This window comes from Narcine bancroftii, chromosome 3, assembly GCF_036971445.1.
Source record: "Narcine bancroftii isolate sNarBan1 chromosome 3, sNarBan1.hap1, whole genome shotgun sequence".
Lineage (NCBI taxonomy): Eukaryota > Metazoa > Chordata > Chondrichthyes > Torpediniformes > Narcinidae > Narcine > Narcine bancroftii.
Genome location: NC_091471.1, coordinates 133,498,171 through 133,525,796, shown reverse-complemented (window position 1 = coordinate 133,525,796; position 27,626 = coordinate 133,498,171). Strand labels below are relative to the sequence as shown.

General features: G+C 39.5%; 1 protein-coding gene across 5 annotated transcripts in view; it reads right to left on the bottom strand.

The window, feature by feature from the left end:
* The window catches only part of kiaa1109 (KIAA1109 ortholog), a 479,529-nt gene that overhangs the window by 444,729 nt on the left and 7,174 nt on the right, over nucleotides 1–27,626 (bottom strand). For 4 of the 5 annotated variants that reach the window (XM_069925175.1, XM_069925178.1, XM_069925177.1 and 1 more), the window contains exons 2-4: nucleotides 13,692–13,812; nucleotides 3,305–3,421; nucleotides 2,883–2,961 (exon numbers count right to left, since the gene is read on the bottom strand). In XM_069925175.1, coding sequence (XP_069781276.1) covers nucleotides 2,883–2,961; nucleotides 3,305–3,421; nucleotides 13,692–13,794 — 299 coding nt within the window. In that variant the 5' untranslated portion in view covers nucleotides 13,795–13,812. The remainder of the gene's footprint in view (nucleotides 1–2,882; nucleotides 2,962–3,304; nucleotides 3,422–13,691; nucleotides 13,813–27,626) is intronic. The other variant, XM_069925179.1, reaches the window with a different exon arrangement.

Below are 27,626 nucleotides of genomic sequence, written 5' to 3'. Positions count from 1 at the left end.
TTCCTCTTGCTCTGCAGGTGATGTTTGTACCAAAAATGTACTAACATCCATTGCTGCTGTTTTCCACACACACACACACAAAACATGCTTTAAATTAGCTTGCAAAAACCAATTAACAAAAACTCCAAAAGTTTAAGATCCCAAAGGAAAGTTCGAGCCTCTGAATGTCAGGGGTCCAGAGGACCCCAAAACCCAGCAGCAATAGAAATTCACCAAGACAAATGGTTACTTAAATAAAAGTTGCTTTTAATCATCTTTAAACATGAAAACAGGATCAAACTTTAACTTATCACTATTAACCTAACTAACCCAACGTAAACCCCTTCTAATTCTAAGCGCACGTGTATGTAATGTGTGTGTAAATTTAAGAAAAGGTTCTTTGGTTCACAGTTCAATCTCATTTCTCATTCTTCTGAGTTCACCGGTTGCAGGCAATTCTTATACTGTGCATAGAATTTAACATGTATAAAGTTCACCAGGCTTTGGTGCTCGAAAGGTAAATGTTTACTGCTCAGGAAGGTTCTTGCAAGTTTGCAGAGAGATTTGTTGTTCCAGGATTTCCACAACTGAGGTACCACCATTAGCCTCCTCAATGTCTTGCTGATGAAACTTGCCCCCTCAGGGTTCTCCAGATGATAACCTCTTTCTTTCAGGCTACCACAGAGTTCCTTTCTGTTCCTTTTATTCCAAGAGAAAACATCAGATAGATAGCACTTCTGCCACTCTGGAGCTTCTGTTTCAGTTCCAATAAGCTTCCCTTGGCTTGCTTCATCTGTGTCACTCTCTCTATCTCAGACTCCAAACTATCAGCAGCATGTCCTTCTCTTTCTCACTTGCAAAATCCCCTCCTTCTCCAGCAAACAATAGGAGTCAGTCTTCTAGTCCATCTGTTGTTTTAGGTAAACAAATGCTCTCAATGATCTCTGAGAGAGCACTTTGCAGAGATCAAAAGCCTTGCAAAAATGTCCAACACAGACAACCTGGCTCCAGTCCATTCATTTTATGACATCATTTCAATTAGCACCTACTTGTGAAATGTGCATAGCATTCTCTATAGTTTCTGTAAAGTCAATGAATATGAATTCTTCAGTATTTCAAGTAAGATCTATTTTAAAGTGTATGTATGTATGTAACCTTCTCTAATTTTATCAATTTATCTCCCAAAAACATTTCAAATATTCCATCACAGAATTCTCTTATTCAACCTCTTTACTTTTACATAAATATACTCCAAAATAACCTACACTATTTAATTGAAATATAGGCTCATCTACTCAACTGCTTAATTAATTTAATATTTAAATATTCAACTTGAATGTAATTCTTCCCTGCACTTGTCTCCAACACAAGCAGAGACTTTCTTAAATATGGAAGTCAAAAAAGTTTGCAGAATTCAGATGTAGTCTAACCAACACCTTGTAAAGTTGCATTGAAACACTCTTGGGTGGTGGACTGGAGAATCATTCAAGGAATCTGCTTTGTCCTGGAAGGTGCTGAGCTTCTTGATAGTTTTAGAACTGCACACATCAAGACAAATAAATAGTAATGCTATCCTATCTGGAAAGATGGCAGCATTACCGAGGCGGCTGTAACGACAGCGAAGCCACTGCCACAACCCTTGGAGAGCGGGTAGCAGAAACAAAGTACTCCCATGGAGTCTATCCACCCAGACCGACTGCCACCAGCTCCATGCCGGCTTTAAATAATCAGTAAATAGAATCAAGTGGTTGTATATAAAAATCCTGTGACCGCAGGGTCTGTGCCAAAGATGGCGGTGGCTATGATCGGCAGCAGCCACGAGGGGTTGCAGACTCCATGGAAGCAGAGGACCTGCACAGAGCACCAGAAGATGGGGAGACCACCACCACCCACCCCACCACCAACCCATACAAGCAGAGCAGACATCCCACAGGATGGTGAGGGGTTCTGCAGTTGAAGAAACGCATACATGGCAGGCTATTGGAGACTCAAGGTGAGGAACCAATGCAGACAAGGGATTCACTCTAGGCAGCAGACTGGCAGGAGGCCAGCTGAAGGGACACCAGGTATCAGAAATTGGATACGAGAGGATGCTTGATCATTTCAGAGATTTGGATCTGGAGCTCTAGCTGCTGATAGTTTGGACTGGACTTTGTGAGGCTGCAGGGGCTGCAAAAGCACTGGAGGTGAATCTAAAGACACTCAGTGACTCTGAGGGGACTCTTCTGCTTCTCTTTCTCTGAACGTAAGAGGCACTTCAGGCAATTTCTGCCAATGGCAAATCTGTCTGCCGTAAAATGAATTTAAGTAATATTGCACCGTTTTATTCCATGACATTAAATTGAATCTTAAATCTTTACATGTCTAATAGATGAGAGAAAGGCTTTGGGGTATCAGAAGCCAGCCTCAGGACTCTTTTGCAGTCACAGAATTTGTGGCTGGTCATGATGAATTTCTAGTCAATGACTACTGTAAGAATGTTTGTGATAGAAAGAATGTTGCTATTCAGGGTAGATGAACATGCTTTCTCTTATTGGAGATGGTCATCACCTTGCCTAAATATTACATGCCTCTGAACAATTTATGCTTGTAATTTCTCAAAGTCTTGCTGCATATGGATTTGGACGACCATACCTACTGGATTATCAGTTTTACCATACAGGGGAATCAGGAATGTGAAATAATATCACTCTGCCACAATCCTATACAACAACAGCATAGTCTCAAGACCATTATCCTACTCTATCCCTCTATACTGTTTCTTATGTTGTGATACATACCATACACATGATTTAGAATTTACCTTAGGAGAACTTAGACTTGTTCTTCAATTTACATTGTACCCAAAGGAAATTTACAACAAAATATTTTAACTTTCATTCTCAACATGAATCAGCTCTTACCTGATAGACACATCTTCATTGATATAATAAATTTCACGGAACATGACCTTTCCAGATAACACAGAGAATGAAAATGAACCTATTAAAAGATTAAACAATTAAGCACTTTACCTGGTCAGGTAGCTTCAAAGTATCTGTCACACAAAATATGGCAAAAGATAGCTTAAATGAGCTTCTGTGTTACAAGGTCAGATGCAATAAACAGTTCAATTACTTATAATATTTTAGTGCTTCTAAATATGGAAGGCAAAACAAATTTATGTAATTATATTTACTATAATTTATTTTTCAACATTTTTGAATATTACTATGAATAAAATATGGGGGAAACAATGTTTTGATTAAGGTAAAAAAATATATATTTTTGTCTCAGGATGAAAAAAAGACTGAATCTTCATATCTCTGATAAACTAACAACTTACCAATGTGGACATATCCATTTTTATAGAGTCTGTTGAGAACCAGAGTCAATATCAGACCCAAATTACGGGAATTGTAGTAAGTTAAATAAATGATCCATCCACATGATAGGATAGTGGCTGCAAAGAAAAATGGTATTTATCTTCAGCTAAATTTTCAAACTCCTTCACATTCAAAGAATGTGATAATCAAATTGTTATACATAAATCCCACAAAACAGAAAATTATAATTATGAATAACTAGTTAATTCATTTTTAGTGTATTTGTTAGAACAATACTGGCTAAGTCCAAGGAATTACCCATATATGATTCAATCTATCAGAGATTTTTTAAATTTTCAGTTAAACCACAGAACTGATGTAACATTGAACATCTCAGTCAAAGAATGGCACCATAGTATATCTTGCAGTCCCTGGAAGATTAGTGAAGATTATTGCCCAAAATGTGGAGTTTAATCCAAAAATTCCATTAACTCAATAAAAAAAAACTGAAATGTACAAACAAACCATAATTTTTTCTTTATTTTTCTATCAAAATGTTCCAATTTTAAACACAATGCATTGACATACAAGCTAAAGAAAAGTTTGAACAATCATTTTCTTAAATTTACAGCACAATCTTAATTCTAAACAACTTCTAAAAGAACATGTCAAAAAATAATTTTTTGACATAGACAAATTATCCATTACTAATAATCTGATGAATAGGCATTCTACAAGTAAACAAAAATCCAAAGCTCATACAACTTCTTTCAAACAGTGAAATTTCCAGACCGAAAGCCTTGTTAAACTGGCTTATATCTACAATATCCATCTATTGGATAAAGCAGAGACAAAGGGCACCAGCAAGGAATTCTTTACTAACACAACTTTCCAAATATGGGTTAACACAAGAAAAAGAGAGTAATAAAAATACCCAACCAAATCACTGCTCAAAGTTTTTAATTTACTCCACAAGAAGGATGTTATGATCACACCACCAAAAGTGAAAGTAACTGCTGCCCATTCTCCTTGTTTGATGGCACTAATCAATGTGAAAAGTTTAATTTATAGAGTTGCCAAATGTCCTCAAACAACTTTATCAAAGTAACTCTGAATTTGAAATAAGGCAAATTACATAATGGAAGACATGACAGTCAGCACAATCCCCTTCCTCTGCTGTTGCCCCAACCAGGCTGCTATTCTTCCATCACTTGCACATGAAAATGTCAATTTAACTCAAGAAATATGGAACCGAAACATGAAACTAAATAAAGAAACAAACTCAGACTAATTTTAACAAATGCAAAGAGAAAACATTGTTTATTTACATTTCACAAGCATAAATTGAAAACAAATGTGTTGCATTCATACATGCAGAATTATTTTTCCTCAGACAAATGCAGTTCTTATCTGATGAAATTATGTGTAAAATCATGCGGAGATATTTAAATCCATAACAAAATTAATAACCTTGGACTCACCATAATCAAAAATATTTTAATTTGCTACCAAATTTGTTCTCTCTCTGAATAGTTTTAAAACAGTGGTAGATAGATTCTTGATAATCAATGGGGCACAAATTTACCAGGATAATTGTGATGGAGAGTTCAGGTTACAATAGTGTCAGCCATGATCTTACAAAATGACACAGCAGCGTCAAGGAGTCTACTCTAACTGTTTTACATTTTCATGTAAAACATGGCTCCCAGGTGGCTTGTTAAATAACTAAAATCTGTATGAAACATGAAAGTCTGCAGATGCTGTGATTATAGTAAAACCCACTGAAAACACAACGAAACGTTGGAGTAATTCAGTAACTCAGCTCATCTATCAGAGACAATTGACTGGCTGAGTTCCTCCAGTATTTCAGTGTGTTTTTAATTAAAATTTGTACTCAAGTTTAACAGATTTTCCATACTATGCAGACAAATACTTAAGCCAAGCAGATCTGGGATATTTTAGCATGCTGTTGATGATTAACTCACAGTTTGACTATTTGACAGTACCTAAGGGGGAATTTGGGGGGGCTGGTAGTCATGGTGGGGAGCTGGCTGATGGAGGACCTCAGTTTTCTTCAGGCTGACTTCCAGGCCAAACATTTTGGCAGTTTCCGCAAAACAGGACGTCAAGCGCTGAAGAGCTGGCTCTGAATGGGCACACAAAACTCAAAACGGTCAACCAGTTTACCTATCTCGGCTGCACCATTTCATCGGATGCAAGGATCGACAACGAGATAGACAACAGACTCGCCAAGGCAAATAGCGCCTTTGGAAGACTACACAAAAGAGTCTGGAAAAACAACCAACTGAAAAACCGCACAAAGATAAGCATATACAGAGCAGTTGTCATACCCACACTCCTGTTCGGCTCCAAATCATGGGTCCTCTACCGGCATCACCTACGGCTCCTAGATCGCTTCCACCAGCGTTGTCTCCGCTCCATCCTCAACATTCATTGGAGCGACTTCATCCCTAACATCGAAGTACTCGAGATGGCAGAGGCCGACAGCATCGAATCCACGCTGTTGAAGATCCAACTGCGCTGGGTAGGTCACGTCTCCAGAATGGAGGACCATCGCCTCCCCAAGATCGTGTTATATGGTGAGCTCTCCACTGGCTACCGTGACAGAGGTGCACCAAAGAAGAGGTACAAGGACTGCCTAAAGAAATCTCTTTGTGCCTGCCACATTGACCACCGCCAGTGGGCTGATAACGCCTCACACTATGCATCTTGGCGCCTCACAGTTCGGCGGGCAGCAACCTCCTTTGAAGAAGACCGCAGAGCCCACCTCACTGACAAAAGGCAAAGGAGGAAAAACCCAACACCCAACCCCAACCCACCAATTTTCCCCTGCAACCGCTGCAACCGTGTCTGCCTGTCCTGCATCGGACTTGTCAGCCACAAACGAGCCTGCAGCTGACGTGGACATTTACCCCTCCATAAATCTTTGTCCGCGAAGCCAAGCCAAAGAAGAAGAAAGGGGAATATAAATTACTTAGAGGATTGTCATTCATCTTTCTTAATTTCCAATAATAGACACAGAGTTCATCGTTGAATACATATATAGTAACTGACTGGTATTCTTCACAATAATCATGTGATATTACTCATTAAATTTCCCTTGTATACTTGAGGTCCACAGTACTTGTTTCAACTTGTCCCAAAGCTTCCTCCTTATGACATCAAATTTAACTACACAATGGGCATGATCCAATATGCTAACAGCTGACATGAGCCACAATCCACAAGTGATATTTAAAGATATTGGACAAAATTTGAAAATGCCTTGCCATTTTTTGGGGTATAAAACAGATTCAGTGTATAGCAATTTCTGGCCTGACACTAAATGCTCCAGGCAGGGTGGCCTTCATTATTTCAGTTACATTAAATTAGCATTCCATCAATATAAATACACTAGTCAAGGCCTTGGCCATCTTTTGGATCTTTTTTTTCTACAGCAGTTACCAAACACCCCAAAAGGATCTTCTTCAGTAAAAGCAAATAAAACTTTTGCCACAATCTTATAGTCCACGTTTAATAAAGATATTGGTCTATACAAAGCCACTTTTAATGGATCCCTATCCTTCTTTGGAATAACTGTTATTAATGCCCTTGAAAAAGACTCCGGGAGCTAACCTATTTCTGTCGCTTGTTTTAATACTTCTGTATATACAAGCAATAAAAAATCATGAAATTCCTTATAAAACTCCACTGTAAATTCATCCTCTTCAGGAGATTTCCCACTAGGCATAGATTGCAATGCTCCCTTAAGCTCTAAATCAGTAAATTAACGATCTAAATCCTTAATATCTATTTCGCTTAACAACGGTAAATTTAAATTAGATAGAAAAGACTCAATCTGATTCATGTCTTGGATACCTTCAGAGATATTATATACACACACACACAAATACTGATAAAATGTAAAAAAATTCCTCATTAATTTCCTGTGGTTTATATGTAATTTCTGAATTCTTCCTAACTGCATTAATCGTTCTAGATACTTGTTCAGTCTTCAGCTGCCAGGCTAAAACCTTATGAGCTCTCTCACCTAACTCGTAATAACATTGTTTCGATCGTTGAATCATTTTCTCATAAAGATAAGTTTGCAAAGTATTATAACGTATTTTTAATTTAGATAATTGTATGTAATTATCCTCAGTTGAATTCTTCTGAAATTTCTTATCTAACACTGATATTACTTTCTCCAAATTTTGACTCTCTGCCAAATATTGTTGCTTCACTCTCACTGTATAACGAATAATCTGACCCCTTAAATACATCTTTAAAGCATCCCTTACTGAATCCTTGTTTGTTCGTAAATAAAAAAACAATTTGATCTTTTATATATTTAACAAAATTAGGTTTCTTTAACAACATTTAATTGAATCCCCAACGATAAGTTGTTTCTACCACCTCAGAGCCAGCACAATAACGAATGATCAGACAATATCCTACTCTTATATTCAGCATGCAATTGTGCCAATATCAGAAATAAATCAATTCCAGAAAACGAATCATGTTGAGCAGAGTAAAATGAAAAATCTTTTTCAGTCAGATTCAACCACCTCCATATTTCCACCAAATTTAACTTTCTCATCAATTCAGTTATTCTTTTAGCCATTTTAGTTTTCTTCTCAGTTTTTGGAGATTTATCCAGCAATGGATCCAAACAACAATTAAAATCCCCTCCTACTATAATGTTCTTATTCAAATGATTCAAATTCAAAAATGCATCCATAACAAGTTCTGCATCATCATCATTTGGTGCATGGACATTCATCAAAGTCCAAGTTTCTGAAAATATTTTACAATTAACCTTTAACACTCGACCAGCACTGGCAGAAAAAGAGTCCAAGACAAAAGGCTCTTTTTTTGTGTATCAAAATTGCTACTCCCCTGGCTTCAGAATTAAAAGAAGAAGCAATCACATGGCCAACCCAATCACGTTTCAATTTCAAATGTTTTTTCTCAGTCAAATGAGTCTCCTGTAAAAACGCAATATCCACCTTTATCATCTTAATATAATCCAGTATATGTTTCCATTTTATTGGATAATTAAGCCCTTTAACATTAAATGTCACAAAATTCAAATTATTAATTATTCCCTATAGAGTGGCACCCAACACAGCTAACCTTTATACTAAATAGAAGCTTCTTTTAAAAAAACCCTCCTAGATCTACTAATATAGAAACAAAACTTAAAAATACACAAAAAAACCCCAAAAAATGCAAAAGCAGTACCCCCCTCAATACCACCAGCGGCAGATGAGTTTGAATTCAGCAGGGTCATCTACCTCCCCCCAACCAAACCTCCAAAAGAAATACAATCAATCATCTTATAGTCCAGATTGAGTTCGAGTATCTTCCACCACTTCAATCAATTGCACAGTTTCCATTTCATCCCATTCCCATTCTTAGTCTTGACTATGTTCACCAGACAAATCATGGCTCAGCTTACAATCTGGCAAAGAATTAGCAAAAGTTAGTACATCTGAGCTTTCTCAAAAAATTGAAATTGATATTGCCCATAGAACAGTTTCAATACTGTCTGATATCTAAATACAGATTTATATCCCTTCTTCCATAACATTGCCTTAGCCAGATTAAACTCCTTATGTCACTGTATAACCTCCTGACTTAAATCTGCATAAAAGAAAACCTTTCTACTCTGAACCATTATTGGGTTCTGAGCAACACGGGCTTTCTGTACTACTGCAAGACATAAAATCATCTCCCGGTCCTGATATCTTAAACACCTAATTAAAACTGCTCTCGGAAGTTGCCCCGGAAAATATTTCCTTCTTAATGCTCGATGAGCTCTATCCAATTCCAAGCCATCTGGAAATGATTCAATCCCCAGTATTTCTGGAATCCATTTACAAAAAAATTTCGTAGATCCAGAAGTCCAACTATTTTAACATTATTTCTATCGGCTTTGATTTTCCAGTGAATCAATTTTTTGCAAGAAGTTATTCTTTTGAGCATCCCATCCTGTAAACAAATCTTCAATCTGATCCACTCTATCTTCAATCTTCTTAAATTTCTCTTGTACTTCATCAACTGCTGTTAAACACATTAAGATCCTCTTTCATAGATGTAATTTCTCCACATATATCACACATTTTTCCTTTTACTTCAGATTGGACATCTATATTATGAAAACTAGTGGTCATATAAGCCATATATTTTGCTTTGATAGTTGCTCAAACATAGTAACTACATCAGGTCCAAGTGAGGGGGTTATTAAAACAAGTGAAGTAACAGACTTAAAAGGAGAAGCCATTTTTGTAGTTCTGGGCCAAACTTCAATTGCTTCTGCAGCCATCAATAAAAGCTCTTGATCATCTTCATCTAAAAATTCCAGATGTTGTTCTTCCTCCTCCTCGGGCATTAAAATTTATTTCCTGGCAGCCTGGCTGCAGGTTTGGACCCCACTCCACGTTGGACTGACCTCATCAACGCGACATGGACCAGGTTCCCACACAGCCCGGAACCGATAGCGGACTTCACACACAAGCGAGGCCGCACACATGCCCAGAGCACCCGTCATGCGGTAGCAACCGTCTGATAGCACGTCGCTGTGCACCAGCACGCTGCCGACCGCGCTCCCCGACTTGTGCCCCAATGCAGCTCTGCGCATCTATCCACCATCAGCCATGCACGCTGCCTCGTGCCAGTGAGCATCCTAGCCCGATGCCAGGACAAACGCGTGGTCCCCATCTTGCGCCGATCCATGAATCGAGGACGCCGACCTCTCTTCTGACTTCCCCAGAGATATCCTCAGAGGCTTTGGATCCATATTAAATCGATCCTGGTGCTCCTTCTGTACAGTAGGCCCAGTTTCTTCACTTTTTTCCACTAATTTAAAAACTAACTTTTTTGAATGTTGGCCTTTCCCTTTCTTCATTTTTTCTAACATCAACAATTAAAATCTGTCCCACACACTTTTTGAATTTTTACATTCTCTAAGTTTCGGGCATTAAATAGTCTAGTCAGGGAGAGGTGAACCCCCACATCTTTGTTTTATGACATTTCGCCAAAGTTAGTACATGTAGACCAAGCAGGTTTTACCAAAGGCAGATATTCAGCTGATTACAAAATTGATTACAATAAATAACGCCTGAAGACAACAGCTTAATCAACCAATGACATTAGCGCTGGATCCAGAAAAAGCCTCTGATCGTGTTGAGTGGATTTTTTTTAATTTAAAGTGTTAGAAAGATTTAAACTTGGGACTCTTTATGAGTTGGGTTAAGGCCTTATTTACCAACCCTTCTGCTAGGGTGATGACAAATGGACAGATTTTGCCCACATTTAAATTGTCTAGATCAACTAGACAGGGTTGACCATTGTCACCAGCTTTGTTTGCTTTAATAATAGAACCTTTGGTTCTATTAATATCTTAAGATATTAATATTAAGGGAATTACAATAGGTAAACAAGAGTAAAAAATTAATTTGTTTGCAGGTGATGTATTGATATGTTTACCTCATCCTAAGGATTCTCTAGAACCATTACAAACTTTGTTGAATTGATATGGGAAGATTTCAGGTTATAAAGTCAATTGGGATAAAAGTGAGATATTACCAATATCAGATGAAGTTTATACCAATTGTAAACAATTTACCAAGTTTAGATGGTCTAGCAAAATTAAGTATTTAGGGGTCATAGTGGATAAAGAATATCAAAATTATATGCCGTTGTTAAATAAGATTAAATTTGACTTAAATAGATGGAAAGATTTGCCATTAACTTTAATAGGAAGTGTTAATTGTGTTAAAATGAACATATATCCTCGTATTCAATATTTTTTTTCAATCTATCCCAAGTGCAATACCAAAGACATTTTTTAAGGAGTTAAATAAAGTCATTAGTTTGTTTTTATGGAAAGGTAAATTGTCAAGAGTATCTATGCAAAAGTTGACTTGGAGATATGATTTAGGTGGACTTCAATTATCACATTTTCAAAATTATTATGAAGCGGCGCAATTAAAATTTATAAATAGGTTGTTTGCTATTGATCAACTGCCAGTGGGAAAAGGTTGAATTGGATCAGATTTTTAAAAATAAATGCACCAATTTATATATAAATGGAATCCTTCTCTATTGCAAAAGTATAAATTGCCAGTATTGAGACATTTAATGGATATTTGGTATAAGCAGGATCAGGTTATAGGGTCGAAAGGTAAAATTTCAGCTAAATCACCACTATATCAAAATAATTCCTTTTTCTTTAACTAATCCTTATTTGAAAGATTGGAAAATGAAAGGCGTTTAATTGGTGGAGGATTATTTTGAAGCAGGTAAATTTCTTTCTTTTAATAGATTTCGAGAGAAGTTTGGTATTTTACAAAGTTTTTTTTGTTTATTATCAAGTACGAGATTTGTTGCTACAAAACTTTGGACGAGAATTGGTATTACCGGGTCAAACGAAATTTGAGATATTAATTGTAGATAAAGGTAAAAAAGTGTTTATTTCGGAAATGTATATGGTATTGCAGGAAAAGGTGGAAAAGGTTGATGTATATAAAATGAAGGACAAGTGGGAGAAAGACTTGGCTATTACTTTGTCTTGGGAGGAATGGTCAAATATGTGTGTTGATAGTGTTTCTAAACTACTTAATGTGCGATATAGTTTCGTTAATTATAATTTTTAACATCAATTATACTTAACCCCTGAAAAGTTGAAGAAATATGGTTTTAGTTCATCAGATTTGTGTTTTAGATGTGGAGAACAGACAGGTACATTTTTACATTCAGTATGGGCAAGTAAAAAAGTTAAACCTTTCTGTGGAAAAAAAATTATAAAGTTTTAAAGAGATTTATTTAAAATGGATTTGCAACTTGATCCGACGGTATGTTTATTGTGTTATATGACTACATTAACAACAGGGTTGCGGTTGAATGAAGATCAACTTTAATTTATACATTTAGGGTTGGCTGTAGCAAGAAAATGTATAGCTATTACATGGAAAAATTATGTTGAATTGAATATATAAAGATGGCATAACGAATTAATATCTTGTTTATATTTGGAAAAGATCAATTATAATTTGCGAAATAATTATTTTTTTGTTAAAATGTTGTTTATATTTTGAACATATGGGGTTGGATATTAAATAAATGATATGTAAAGGGGTGGCACCCCAAACAGTAACCATTAAATACCTGATAATTTTTTTTTAAGCTCCAAAGGGAGGTGAGTGGGAGGGGATAGTTTAGGAGGGAGGTGGGGGAGGGAGGGTGGTAATAAGGGTTTCTTTTTTGTTGTTGTTAGAACGTTTTATATGTAGACATTTTGTAAAAATTTTAAATAAAATTTTCACAAAAAAGAAAAAGCAGATAAAGAAAGAAAAACAAATTTCAATTATGTAGAACACAAGACTTGGAAGTCCAAAAGAATACCTACTCACTCCAGAACCCAAGTGAGAGTTCTTGTTTGCACATATTCTGTCCTCCTGCAACTCACTTGTCTGTGTTCTTGGTCTGTGAGTGCACCTGGGTGCTGCAAATATCATTACAGCCATAGACCCAATTTACCCACTGTTGTAAACAAACGTTCACTGCTTACCCCACCAAAATTCCCAAAGTTATACAGGCATCGTGCGGTTTACTGCTCAACAAATGCTGATCCCATTTCCTTTTTCTCTCTTACACCATCTGGATTTTGTGATCCAATATAAATTGCATATTCTATTATCTACCTTTTTCCGCAAGTCAGTAACCTTCCACACGTAAGTGAATTTTAACACTTCTCTGTTCAAACACAAATATATCACTGGCAGCTGTCTCCAGTCTCACAACTGTTCATGCTCCTTACCTCTAAATTTGCAGTTGCTGTTTATTAAGTACTGACTATCTCTGTTTGGATATGGTGACATAATAGTGCAAGGATTTAGCCAGCTGAGTATCAAGCTTAAAAGACACTTGCCTTGGTAGCCTGAAGAAATTCATCACACTTCAGGACAAATAGCAACATGGAGCTCGGACACCACTGGACATTTTTGTTGACCCGTATGCTTGTCAAAAATGTACGATTAAGTAGGTATGTGATCCAATTCCAAAACAGAACAGCAGAAATTTTGCAGGTTTTGTTTCTCCAGTATATTAGTTCAGAAATCAAAAAAAAAATTTAATCATGCATATTATCTGTAAAAATAAAACTGTACTTAGATGAAAATTATGTCCTCAGTGCAAACAGAAAGAGGATAGAAAAAGTAAAGAATGGGAATCCAAATTCTCTGCCCCATAACACATCCCAGCAATAAGAAAAAAATCACTGCAAGGCAGAAACTCTATCATTAACAATTTCAGTTTATCCCTGCTAGAATTGCTTTTCTGATAAAGTGAATAAAACTGAAATATTGAAAACAAATTACATTTATAAATAATGTTAGCACTCACCAACAAACAGCCACACAACGTTAGAATTATGTTCTGTGAGAAAACCCTCCAAATCGATAAGCGAGGGTACAATGCTGTCGTTTCCTCTTGAATTATGCTCCATTTTGGAATTATCTAGTCACTGTCAGAAGGAAGACACAAAGAAACTAAGTAACAGAGGCAATGACTAACTATGGAATTGGTTCAAAATAGATACCCTATATTTATCTGCTGAGTGGTCAAAGGCAAAATGTTATTTCTCAAAACAAGTTCTCTTAATTGCAAGAAATAACATTATTACTAAGATTATGAAAAACCAACAAATTATACAATTAAAAGTGCTGTAATACTCCAATACCTACTCCAAAGATACAACTCTGTGGAAATAGTGAGGGAAATTAAAATGGGAGTTCTTGCTTGGACCCAGAGACCCCAACTTCAGCATGCTGTTTAAGTTTCACTCTGATAGATTAGAAGCTGTGGTGCACAGTGAGTGAGGCTTGATGCTTGGAAAATAAAAATGTAGTCTGCTAAATTTAAATCCAAAAAGAGAAATGAGAAAGTAAAGATAAGAAAGTAAAGACATGAGAAAGTAAAGATTCAGTGCACCCATTCTCCAATACTTTTGCTGCTAGCTCAGACTTAGAACTAAAATGTTAAACTTCTGTTGACTTATGATGAAGTCAATGGAGCTACTGGGATTTTGTATCATAGTCATGGTACTAATTGCAGTTGATGAAGAGTTCAATTCTAGAAAAACACTCTCTCTATATCAAAACTTTGATAAAGACAGTGAAACAAGATTGCCACTCCCAGTCCCACCAGAGGAATTTACATCACAACCAAACATGTACTGGTCTCTCTGCAAGTGACAAAAATGGAGAAAGAACTAATCATAAATCAATGTCTAAAACTTCCTGTGCAATACACTAATCTGCTGGAGAAACTCAGCAGATCACACACCATCCATATGAAGCAAAAGATAATAAACATTTCAGGCCTGGGCCCTTCATTGGTTATAGGAAACTTCCCAAAGTTTGATTCCGTTAGATAACAGGAGGGATTGTGGAAGGCAAAGTAGAGATGAGTTAATATATATATAAATTAGAAATATAACTAAAAAAGATCTGCCCTGAGAAATCTGCTGAGCATCAACAAATTTAAGATGGTGATTCATATATTTGTTTATAATCACATGAAGACCAGTTACATGGTAAAGACTATACCCTTATCATAGAAGGAAAACAGGAAATGATGAATGGTGACAGATGGGTTCCCTTTTGAATGGAAGGATAGCTCATGAAAATGTTATGCTGCAGGAGACCATTACAAAAAGTTTGTTCCAATTCTACCTGTAAATTATGTTCCCTCAAGCTTTCTGAAAATATCCATTAGGCCATTTCATGTAAGGCCTCTGCCTGGAGGCTGGTTACAAGCATGGATCGAAAACTTAAAACTCATCTTTCAGACAGCAGCCCTAAAAGGCTGCTCCAGCATTGCATTCAAATTGAGCGGCATCTTGTAGCACCCTCCAGATCCAATGGAGGCAGGGCAACTGGTGCCATAGCACCACGCATTATAAATACGCAGCAGAGCAATGGCCATCTTCACTACCCATAATCCCCCACGCAGCTGGAAGCACTGTGTTTCCCAGAACAGTTTCAGCTGCATGAGGGATAATGGATAAGGAAGACAGCCATTGCTTTCTGTGTTTCAGCTGCAAAGAGAAACCCCAAAGACCGAAGTGACCCACTGAGGCTGTCACAGCCTGTGCCAGTCCCCACTGCCCCGATGGCTCCTGCCAGCCCCCGCAGCTTTGAAGGGGTTGTGGAGGGAGAGGGATGAGTGGGAAGATGGGTCTCGGGTTGACGGCATCATCAGCCTGCCCCCAATCAGCTGCTTGTAGCGGCTATGCATTCAGGTCAGGTGGCGGAGCGCTGCGCTCCACCGATTATCCTTCCCCAATAAGGGTTGGAATCGGCGCCTCGGAGCTGGCCATTGTACATTCAGAGAGGCAAGTCTTTAGGTGTAAGGGTGAAGAACCCCTGCCTTTGCAGACTGGTGTTTTCCTTGCTTGAAAGGGCCTATTGACACAGTTTCCAAACTATTCCAGAGCACAGCTGTATTGGTAAAATGCATTCTCACATCCCAACCTTGCATCATTTGTCTTTGGCCATTGAACAATCCATTAATGTAAACATTTTCTATTTACCCTTTCTCAACCTATCAAGATCATCCCAGCCTCCATCAAATCTCATCATTTTTTTGCCCCAGGAACAATCCCAGTTTGTCTGATCTAATCAGACAGCTGTCACTAATTCTCTGTTCCACTCTGTTTTCTGTCCTCAAATTTAAATTCAGCAATTCAAGCACCGTATATGCCATTGTATAGGAATATCCCCAACACTTCAAAATATCACGTTAAAATCAGGGGTCATTCTATACGAAGGATATAAAATTCTTACCTTGACAATGAGGTAACAACACCGCTACCATCTTCCCGCTGTTTCCGACGCAATCTCGCACATGCCCCATTGGTTATTTGTCAAGTCTCAGCAGTTCTCCTTGGGATCCATCCACCCAGTCTAACTACTGTTGGCTCTGTACAGGCTTTAAATGATTTGCTACAGGAGCTGACAGTAATTTACTTTAAAATATTCCAATAAAATTTAAACCTTTAAATGATAATTTGTTATTAAAATATCGTGATTTGGCTTTCAACAGCATCCACTGATCAGCGGTAAGTGCCAGATTTTGGGGACTGTCTTTTACAAAGCTATTGCTCAAAACCAACATTTTAGGTGAAAATTCCGGGATGTCATATAGAGTCGTCCTATACAATGGCATATACAGTAACCAGCTACAATTCCTCTCCACAGCTACCGTTGGATGTTTCACTTTCATGTATTTTATCTCCAACTGCTGCTATTTAAAGCAATGGTTACTTTGACAACTTTGGTCTCCATCCCTTCATAGACATTCCCTGTTCTCTTCACCTCCACCTTAATGCATTTTTTTTTTCCAAAGGCTTCTTTTCTCATTACTTCTGTACTGGTGAAGAGTCACTGAGTTGAAATGTCGATTGGGTTTTAGCATTTAGACAGCAGTTTTTCCAGTTACGCTGAACAAAGCGTTTTGCTACTTTTGCAATATGTGGGCCACCAACGATAGAGGCTGGGAACCAATAGGTTTTCAAATTACTATCCAGTCCAATCAACTTCTAAAGTTCTGCACTAAATCTATTATAGTCCATTCTTAAATCCCTAAAGGGTTTTCATTTCAATTTTAAAAGGGCTCAACTAGTCAATCACAGAAATAAATTTTATTAGATAATTGTTTAGATAAAGCACCATAAAATGGCCCTCAGTAGCTCAGAGAACAAAAATATCAATTAAGCATTCTCATCAAAATAATCAGTTAAAAATAAAAACCCCAATTATACCAATCTGTAATTTTCCATCTTATGTTTGATGTAAGAAGGAAAGAAAGTTTTTTTAACCAAGTGTTTTCACTTTACATCAGATTTATTCTACATTCACAAGCAGGACGTTTCAATGCAACACAGCTTAATAACTCAGAATCCAAAATTAGTATACAAAAGCTGGAAATACTGAGGTCAGGCATCATTGATGGAAAGAGGAGCAATTATTTATTTGAATCAATGATCTCCAATAAGATTTATTTATAAAAACAGAACTGAGAGTGAATTCAGCAAGAGGAATTCAGAAAAGAAAAAAAGGACCCAATAACATAGTATTAACTTTGAGCCCAAAATACTAAGTGAATTGCAGGGTAGATGTAACATCGTGGTTTATTCCAGAAAAATATCCTTTTTTTGTATTTGAATATCAAAGCAGCTTTGCATCCTTGGAAACTGCATTCTGACACAAATGGAGTTGTGATCAGCAAGACTGGCATGAAATGTTTTCAAATCAATTCAGATACCCTTCTACCTAATTTACCACCCCCCAATTTACTCACACTGATGGTAATATCCTCAAAATTAACCATCAACTTTGTTGAAATGTATGAGGTCACAGCCTAACCATTTTTTTTTTACCTTTAATGATGAACTGCAGAATTTTGATGGCAAAAGAGGACAAATATGTCCATAGTTACCATATTCTTCAGTAGCCCAACAGCATACTTAATTATGCAAATTCTGGTCATTTTTAATAATTTGTACATATTGTGGAGAAAAATCTGAACACAAAGGGTTAAGGGTTCACCCATAAGTTGCTTACAAGAACATACATATTGCTTAAGTGGAGACACGCTTATCTGCAGAAATTATAAGCTTTGGAATTCTGTGAAAAAATTATTAAATTATTGCCAAATGTTGACAATAATAAACTATTGTCAGGTTGACCGCAACAGGAAGCCCACATGCAGGAAGGCACTGCCATTTATTGTATATAAACTCTGTTAAAACTGGCTGTGAGCAGAGCAAGCTCAGGCTGGGTGCTGGGCATGTTCTCCAAGATATCTTGCTAATAACTCTTCCGAAGGGTTACGTTGGTGTCAGTAGTTGATTCTTTCTCCACAACAAATCTGGCGCTGCGAGCGGGGTCCTATTTGACAGGATCATGAACCTGGAACTAAAGGTCCCGTAGGAGTGAGTGGGCGACAGCCCTAGCCAAGAACCTAGCTGAAAGGGGGTGAGCAAGGCTCACACACCAAGATCCCCGCTTGAGAGGGTGAGGTGATGTACAAAGAGTAGGAGTCTCTCTATCTAAAATGGCGGGGGGGGGGGGGGGGGGGGAGACAGAGAAGTAGAACCCAGGGTGACAACGCGGATAGAAAAGGCACCAGTACAAGCGGTGTAAAGTAAGGGAACTGACAACTATGTATATATTGTATAACTGTTAAGATTTAACAGGAGACCAAGATGGGAAATCGGCTCAGCAAGGCAATTATTTCGAGCACAAAAGTCTGTTCCCAGGCCACGACAATGACCCCAATGAAGAAAGCCACTAAAGACCCGAGGAAAGGAACAATGCAGATGTCACCAAGTGGTAGGAGATCCGCTGCAGCCTCTGGACTCGCCAGCTGACATCATGATGAGAGAAACGGGAAACTGGATTTATGCCGTCCTGTTCTGTAATGATCTACATGTATCGTTCATGAATGAATAGCCGTACGGGGGAAGTTTTAATTTAAAACTGATAGCAGATCCAAAAGAATCTACTAATAGTGGAGGAGACCCCATTTGGGATCTCGGATATTTTAATAGGTATTTTAATAAGTGGACAGAGGTCGCGAAGCGGCATCAGCCAGCAACCGGAAAGGAAGGAAAAGGAACAGACCCTAATTCTGAGCTTCCCGGGCCCCATTCATACTTCCTCAGAGCACCATCTGCGCCTCCGGGCACAGCCTCCCTGCCTCCTGTCGGCCTGTATCCCCAGTTATCTGCTGGAAGGGGAAGCAACTGGGACAATCTGGTCCAGGCAGCAGTGGCTTATGCGAGCAGGCCGCGGGACAGATGCTTCAGGGCACAGAGAACTCAGGTCTGAGAAAGAATTGGAGTTACAACACGTAGGGGGGCAAAGGAAAAGCCAGATTCCACTAGTCAAATGCCCCGAAAAATGATTGGAGACACCCCCATACTAAAGCCCTGGATGCCCACTGAGGCATGGGACATGGTTAGAGCAGCACCAGACACAGTAAGGAGACCCACAGCGTTCCACCATTGGCTGCAGCAAACCTGTGCCATCTGTCATCCCTTGCCCGGCGACGTCTGTATGCTGTTACAAGCTGCCTTCGGATCCCACTGGCTGGCAGTAAAAGAATCTTTCCTTGTCCCGATAGGAGAAAATGGGAGAAGTAACATGTGCCCCCAGAAGGCTGGGAAAGAAACAATTGATTTTGTGATTCATTTTAAAAACACTTGGGAAGAAAATGCTGGGGTGCCTTCACAAGATAACCAATCCTTGGCTGTGCAGACCTTGCTAAATTGCCTGCTCCCCAAAATGCCAAAATGTATAAGATGAAGCAATTGGATTGGCAGGGAAAAAAATTAGCTAACACTGTTACTGTATTGACTAATAAGGACAGAGAAGGGTTATTCACCCAGAAGGAGAAGAGGACAGGGCAGTTTTATACGTATACAAAGAACGAACACAAGGAAGAGGGTGGCTGAGAGCGGGGCAGGCCCCGGGATAAGACCCAGGATCAGTGCCGAAATTGCAGAACAAAGGGTCATTGGGCATGGGAATGTAGAAGCCAGCTCCAGGGAAGAGAATGGCAAAGAGTGGATGCCCATTGCCCTAGAGACACTGGGCCTTATCGAAATCCCTTTGCGGGCCATGACTGTAACCAACGGCCCCAGTTCTCCTTTCAAAAGCCCAACCTGTAGGGGTGCCTGGAGGAGCCAGTGGTACAGGCCCCCCCTCTCCTCCAATTGTCCTTCGATGGAGAAAGCCAGCCTATGCTTAATGTGAGGGTGGGGGGAAAAGAGAGTTTGATCTTGGTGGATACCGGGGCCACCATGTCATCTGTGCCACCATCCACAGGATTACCACATTGTGAAAAAACTGTAGGTAGCCTTTGGGTATCCAGGAACCTTATGACTGACTCTGTTTCATAACCCACCATCCTGACGGTGGAAGATAGTCAAGTAGAGGAAAAATTGTTTGTGTCACCCACGACCCCTGTCCCTATCTTAGGGAGACAAGCTCTCTGCAAACTTAATGCTACTTTATACTGTACTGAGGAGGGCGTTTATACGCAACTCCCCACTACTAATACGTACCAGCTTCTGCATTCGCTGTACAATTCCAAGCAGGAACACGACAAGTCACAACAAGTCCCGATGTTCCCCATAACACTCACGCAAGATGTCACTACCCCAGAGCAGCTTCAATAAAACAGGAGCTGGAATTGAAAACCGCCCAAGCAACAGCTTCCGCCCAAGAGCAGTGTACGTGGGAAACCCATGGCTGCCAAGTGGACAAAGGCTTGTGGAAGAGTAAAGACAGAAGGGTAGTGTGCCTGCGAAGTCTATATCGGCCCTTAGTAAAACTGGCCCATGGGAAAGCCCACCTGGGAAAAGCAGGAATGCTGCATAATAAAAAACAGTTATGGTTTGCCCCTAAAATTTCTACAAACATAGAAAGACAAGTGAGGAATTGTCTAATCTGTCAGCAGAACAATCGGGGACGCTCACCTGCCAAATTTGATCGATTGCCCCCTGCTCAGGCTCCCTTTGAGAACTTGCAGATTGACTTTGCCCATATGCCCCCTTGTAAAGGGTACAAGTACTTGCTGGTAACAGTGGATATGTTTACCCGATGGATAAAAGCCTACCCAACTAGGAGAGATGATGCCCATTCAGTGGCCAAAGTCCTGATGAAGGAATTGATTCCCCACTACGGGATCCCCAGAGGGATAAATAGTGATAGAGCGACACATTTTACAGGAAAGATGGTGGTAGCCCTGACCGAGATAATGAGGGATCCAATGGTGCTCAGGCCAGAGATATTTCTGAGACAGCCAAAAATGAAACTTTGAATTTTGCCATCCCCCCATATAAAACAGACTCCCAGAGACTTGTGGGCCTCCTAAATACCCCACCTTACCATGCTCTTTGAACCACCCTATAGGGTCTCCCATAGGAAAGCCACATTCCTATGGGGACCAGAACAACAGGCTGCATTTGACACATCAAAGCAAGCTGTTGAACAAGCACTGCCCCTTGCCCCGTCAGGCAGGTGTTACTTTTAAATTACAGATCTCGGCCAGTAAGACAGGTGCTGAATGGAATCTCCAGCAAAATATCCAAGGGTGTAGAGTCCTGCTAGTCTTCTGGAGAAAATCTCTGCCTGGTGCCGCCACTCGCTACAACCCATTTGACACCAGGACATCGGCCAACACTTTCCTCGGGGTTGTTTATGATTTTGTGAGCACCTGGACAGTGACACCGAACTGACGACTGACCAACATGACAGTTCATCATGTATTACGAAAAAACTCAGCAAGAGAACAGCTGTTGCTCTGGAAACTATTTTGTCAAGCCTTCCAACTTTTTTAAAATTGCATGTTTTGCTGTGGCTTTTACAATGCATAATGTCTCTAAGCATTATCAGAAAAACTGAAATTTATAGATACATAATCACAGTGTGGATGTAAAGTTACAGCTTGTGAGCTGACTAGTCAATGGTAGGGAACATCGGATATATTTTGTTTTGCAATGACGGCATCACCCCAAAAACTCCCATTAACAGAAAAACACCTCATGGGGTGGGGGCTGTGGGAGCCTTTATTTAAAAACACTAAATTGGCTAATTTTCTGTCCTGACTCCTGGTTATCGTTACAGGGATCCAACACAGGCACTTGGGCCCTCATTGAGAGAGAACACGAGCAGGAATGGCATCCTGGTGTCAAACGTCAGCCCAGAAAAGTAGGCGCCCCAGGTACATCCCGGATGTAGACCTGCTGGCCTGCCCCCTGCCTCACCATGGGGTAGCACGGTGACAGGCACCTGGGCTCTGTGCCTGAGGAGTGCCCAAGCACGAGGCCAAGCCAAGAGAGGGCTCTGACCCCTGATGGATGACCTTGCACTGCCTGCTCGCAGACTTTGGTAAGGGTGCTCACATTTGCCAGCTAAGCCGGAGAACCCAGCATAGGAGTTGGTGACCAAATAAATTCCTTTTTCTATCCTCCACTCTGACACTGGGGAGCAGCTCCCACAGCACCCTGCCCCATTGGTAACACAATAACCCTGTTTGGTCAAGGGTGCGAGGACTGGTGAGGTGTTGTCAGTGAATTTGACTTTGTGCCTTGTCCAGCATTCAGACGGCACGTGTGAATATATTGACCCACTTGATCAGTATTGTTTTTTTTACATGTTTGGAGGAGGCATGAGGGTGCTAATAGGGGTGTATTAGAGACCACCAAATGGGCCAAGAAAATTAGAGGAACAAATTTGTAGGGAGATAACATATATGTGTGAGAATCATAAGGTAGTGATCATGGGAGATTTTAACTTTCCTCACATTGATTGGGATACCCATACAGTTAGAGGGCTGAATGGGCTAAAGTTCATTAAATATTTTCAAGATTGTTTTCTAAATCAATTAGTAGAAGAACCGACTCGGGACGGTGTAATACTAGATCTCCTGTTAGGGAATGAGCTAGGTCAGGTATCGGACATTAATGTTGGAGAACAAATTGGGTCTAGTGATCATAACTCTGTTAGTTTTTGGGTAGTTTTAGGGAAGAGCAAGGAGGGGCCTAAAGTTCAGGTTCTGGATTGGAAAAGAGCACATTTCAAAGGAATAAGAATGGATTTGGGGAGTATTGAGTGGGACAGGATATTTTCAGGTAAGGATGTAAATGAAAAATCGAGGATATTCAAAAAAAGAAATTTTGCGGGTACAGAGTAGATATGTCCCAGTGAGGATCAAAGGAAAGGCTGGAAGTCATAGGGAGGCTTGGTTTTCGAGGACTATTGGAAATTTGGTTAGGAGAAAAAGGGAGGTGTACAAGAGGTATAAAGAACAGGGAGCTGAGAGTTTGAAGGAGGACTACAAAGAGTGTAGAAGGAATCTTAAGAAAGAAATTAGAAAGGCCAAAAAAAGGCACGAAGAGGCTTTGGCAGACAGAGTAAAAATAAATCCAAAGGGTTTCTATAGGTACATTAAAAGTAAAAGATTAGTGAGGGATAAAATTGGACCCCTTGTAGATAGCGAGGGTAGGCTGAGTGAGAAGTCAGAGGAAATGGGGGAAATTTTGAATGATTTCTTTGCCTTGGTATTCACTAGGGGAAAAAAATTGAACCAGTTGAAGAAAAGAAAAGGTCATGAAGCATATAAGGATAACCAAGGAGGTAGTGATGGCTGTGGTGAAAAAGATAAAGGTGGATAAATCTCCGTGCCCGGACAAAATATTCCCAAGGACACTCAGGGAGGCTTGTGGACAGATAGTGGGGCAATTAACAGAGATATTTAGGATGTCACTGGTCACGGGGGTAGTGCCAAAGGATTGGAGGGTGGCGCATGTGGTTCCGCTGTTTAAGGGTCCAAATGTAAACTTGGGAATAATAGGCCCGTGAGTCTGACGTCTGTGGTGGGTAAGTTGATGGAAAGTGTTTTGAGGGATGGTATTTACAAATATTTGGAGGTACAGGGATTGATAGGGAGTAATCAGCATGGTTTTGTCAGGGGTAGATCATGCTTGACAAACCTGATTGAGTTTTTCGAGGGGGTTACAAAAAAGGTTGATGAAGGGAAAGCTGTGGATGTTGTCTATTTAGACTTTAGTAAAGCTTTTGACAAAGTTCCCCACAAGTTAGGAAAAAAGGTGGAGGCATTAGGTATAAATAAGGAGGTAGTGCAATGGATTCAGCAATGGTTGGATGGGAGGTGTCAGAGAGTAGTGGTGGAAAATTGTTGGTCCAATTGGAGGCCGGTGACTAGTGGAGTTCCTCAGGGATCGGTCCTGGGTCCACAATTGTTTGTTATATATATTAACGATCTGGAAGTAGGGGTGGAGAATTGGATAAACAAGTTTGCAGATGATACAAAGATTGGTGGTGTTGTGGACAGTGAGGAAAATTACCATAGATTAAAAGGTGATTTAGGAAGGCTGGAGGTCTGGGCTGAGAAATGGCTGATGGAATTTAATACAGATAAGTGCGAGGTGTTACATTTTGGAAAGGCAAATCTAAATAGGTCATATGCATTAAATGGTAGGCTATTGAGATGTGCAGAGCAACAAAGGGATTTAGGAGTGATGGTAAATAGTACCCTCAAGGCTGATACTCAGGTAGATGGTGTGGTGAAGAAAGCATTTGGAATGTTGGCCTTCATAAATCGGAGTATTGAATTCAAGAGTAGGGAGGTTATGATGAAATTGTACAAGGCATTGGTGAGGCCAAATTTGGAGTACTGTGTACAGTTTTGGTCACCAAATTATAGGAAAGATATAAACAAAATAGAGAGAGTACAGAGAAGGTTCACAAGAATGTTGACAGGATTTCAAGGTTTGAGTTACAGGGAAAGGTTGTGCAGACTAGGGCTTTTTTCTCTGGAGCGTAGAAGATTGAGGGGGGACTTGATAGTGGTGTTTAAGATTTTAAAAGGGACAGAAAGAGTAAATGTGGATAGGCTTTTTCAATTAAGAGTGGGGGAGATTCAAACTAGAGGGCATGGTTTAAGATTGAAGGGGGAAAATTATAAAGGGAACATGAGGGGAAATTTCTTTACGCAAAGGGTGGTAGGGATGTGGAATGAGCTTCCAGCAGACGTAGTTGAGGCGAGATCATTGGTTACATTTAAGGATAGACTGGATAGTTACATGGAGAGGAGAGGACTGGAGGGGTATGGACCGGGTGCTGGTCAGTGGGTCTAGGAGGGTGGGAATTTGTTACGGCATGGACTAGTAGGGCCGAACTGGCCTGTTCTGTGCTGTAAGTGGTTATATGGTTTTGACTTGTAACATACATAGTTATTGATTGTCTTATGAATGGCGAGTGGTGTGACCTCCAAGGGGTGGATTGTATTGGGAACCTGGAGGCAGGTAGAAGATTATTGCATTGCACACCACCAGCAACTCCTCACTCCCCTCATTAACTATACCCATCTGGATAGACTGATTAATGAAAATGACCAAATTACCCACCTGATGAAAACATTAGGACGAACCATAAGTCAAGCCCAAGTGGATTTAATTTACAAGGAGGGACAGTTGATCCGGGTCGCAGACCAGGTCACTCACCTCTCCACCCATCATTGGAATATTTTTTAAGGGATGGTCCCCTAAAGCTAACACTGAACCCAATCGTAGGTATGATTATTGCCCTGTTAGTACTGTTACTCTTGATTATATGCCTGTGGATAAGACTTAAGTGGCTGATATGGCAGGTAGAGAAGACTGAAAGAAAGGTACAAGTTCCTAAAGGTGACTGAAAGTGCTAGAAGGGGAGAAAGAGAAAAGGACACATTTATTTAGGGGAGTTAGGTATGGGATGTTGATCTCTGGATCAATAAGGAGGAAACTGTGGAGGAAAATCTGAACACAAAGGGTTAAGGGTTCACCCATAAGTTGCTTACAAGAACATATAAGAGTCAGTTGCATATTGCTTCAGTGGAGGCAGGGAGCCTCAAGGTTGTGATTTATCTGCAGATATGCTTATCTGCAGAAATTATAAGCTTTGGAATTCTGTGAAACAATAATTAAATTATTGCCAAATGTTGACAATGATAAACTATTGTCAGGTTGACCGCAACAGAAAGCTCACATGCAGGAAGGCACTGCCATTTATTGTATATATACTCTGTTAAAACTGGCTGTGAGCAGAGCAAGCTCAGGCTGGGTGCTGGGCATGCTCTCCAAGATATCTTGCTAATAAAACTCTTCCGAAGTGTTACCCTGGTGTCGGTAGTTGATTCTTTCTCCGCAACACATATGACCAGTGAATTGAACCACACATTGTTTTCTTAAGGAACATTAGAAAGTACAGGTACAAAGCTTAATTTGACTCTGCCAAGGAGAGCACTGATATTTGTGCAAGAACCAACACATTAATCATGGGATACAGGTCAGGAAAGAGAGTAGGAAAACCAGTGTTAAACAGAAAACTAGGGAAGTGCACATATTAAGACAACTATTTAGCAAGGATCTATGTATGGACCCTTTTAAGAGGTGACAGAGAAACATATGAATTGACTTCAATCCAATTATTTTGGCTATAATTAATCAAATAACCATGGAAAATGTTATGAGCCCAAAGGACCCCAAAGCCCAGTACCAATAGATATTTACCACGACAAATGGTTACTTAAACAAAAGTTGTTTTTAATTATCTTTAAACATGAAAACAGAATCAAACTTTAACTTATCACTATTAACCTAATTAACCCAACTTAACCCCCTTCTAATTCTAAGCACACATGTATGTAATGTGTGTGTAAATTTAAGTTCTTTGGTTCACAGTTCAATCTCACTTCTCATTCTTCCAAGTTCACTGGTTGCAGGCAATTCTCTGACTGTACACAGAATTTAATATGTATAAAGTTCACCAGACTTTGGTGCTCGAAAGGTAAATGTTTACTGCTCAGGAAGATTCTTTGTAGGTTTGCAGAGAGATTTGTTGTTCCAGGATTTCCACAACTGAGGTGCCACCATTAGTCACCTCAATGTCTTCCTGACGAAACTTGCCCCCTCAGGGTTCTCCAGATGATAACCTCTTTCTTTTAGGTTACCACAGAGTTCCTTTCTTTTCCTCTTATTCCAAGAGAAACATCAGAGAGATAGCACTTCCAGCCATCCGCCACTCTGGAGTTTCTTTTTCAGTTCCAACCAGCTTCTCCTGCAGACACTGTTCAGCTGTCTCTCCCTCTCACACTTGCAAAAAAAAAAACCCTCCTTCTCCAGCAAACAACAGGAGTTAGTCTTCTGCTCCCATTTGTTGATTTTAGGTAAACAAGAACCCAGGAGTGACCTTTCTGTGCACTCTGTCAAAACCCTTGCAAAGAGCTTTCAACAGCCTGAGTGTCTCTAGTCCATTCATTTCATGACATCATTTCAATTAGCACTTACTTGTGAAATGGCAAATCATTCTCCATAGTTTCTTTAAAGTCACTAATTATGTATTCTTCAGTATTTCAAAAAAGATCTCTTTTAAAGTGTGTGTATATATGTAACCTACTCTAATTTTACCAATTTATCTCCCAAATATATCTCCAAATATTCTATCATAAAAGGAACTAACACCAAAGAAGAATAAATACAGAAGACACAAAAAAATCATTGACAAACTTTAATAAGAGAGACGTAGGTCAGCAGAATGTAGCATGAACTGGAGATGTTCCCTGCAGAAGTTTAGAGGCAAGGATACTGGTATTGTATTCAACTTCTGGTGTACCAATTCAGTTAAAAATAATCTGAAAATTTTCATAAACTTCAATTTGAATTATGGCCTTGCATGCAAGTACCTCTACTAAACATAACTACTT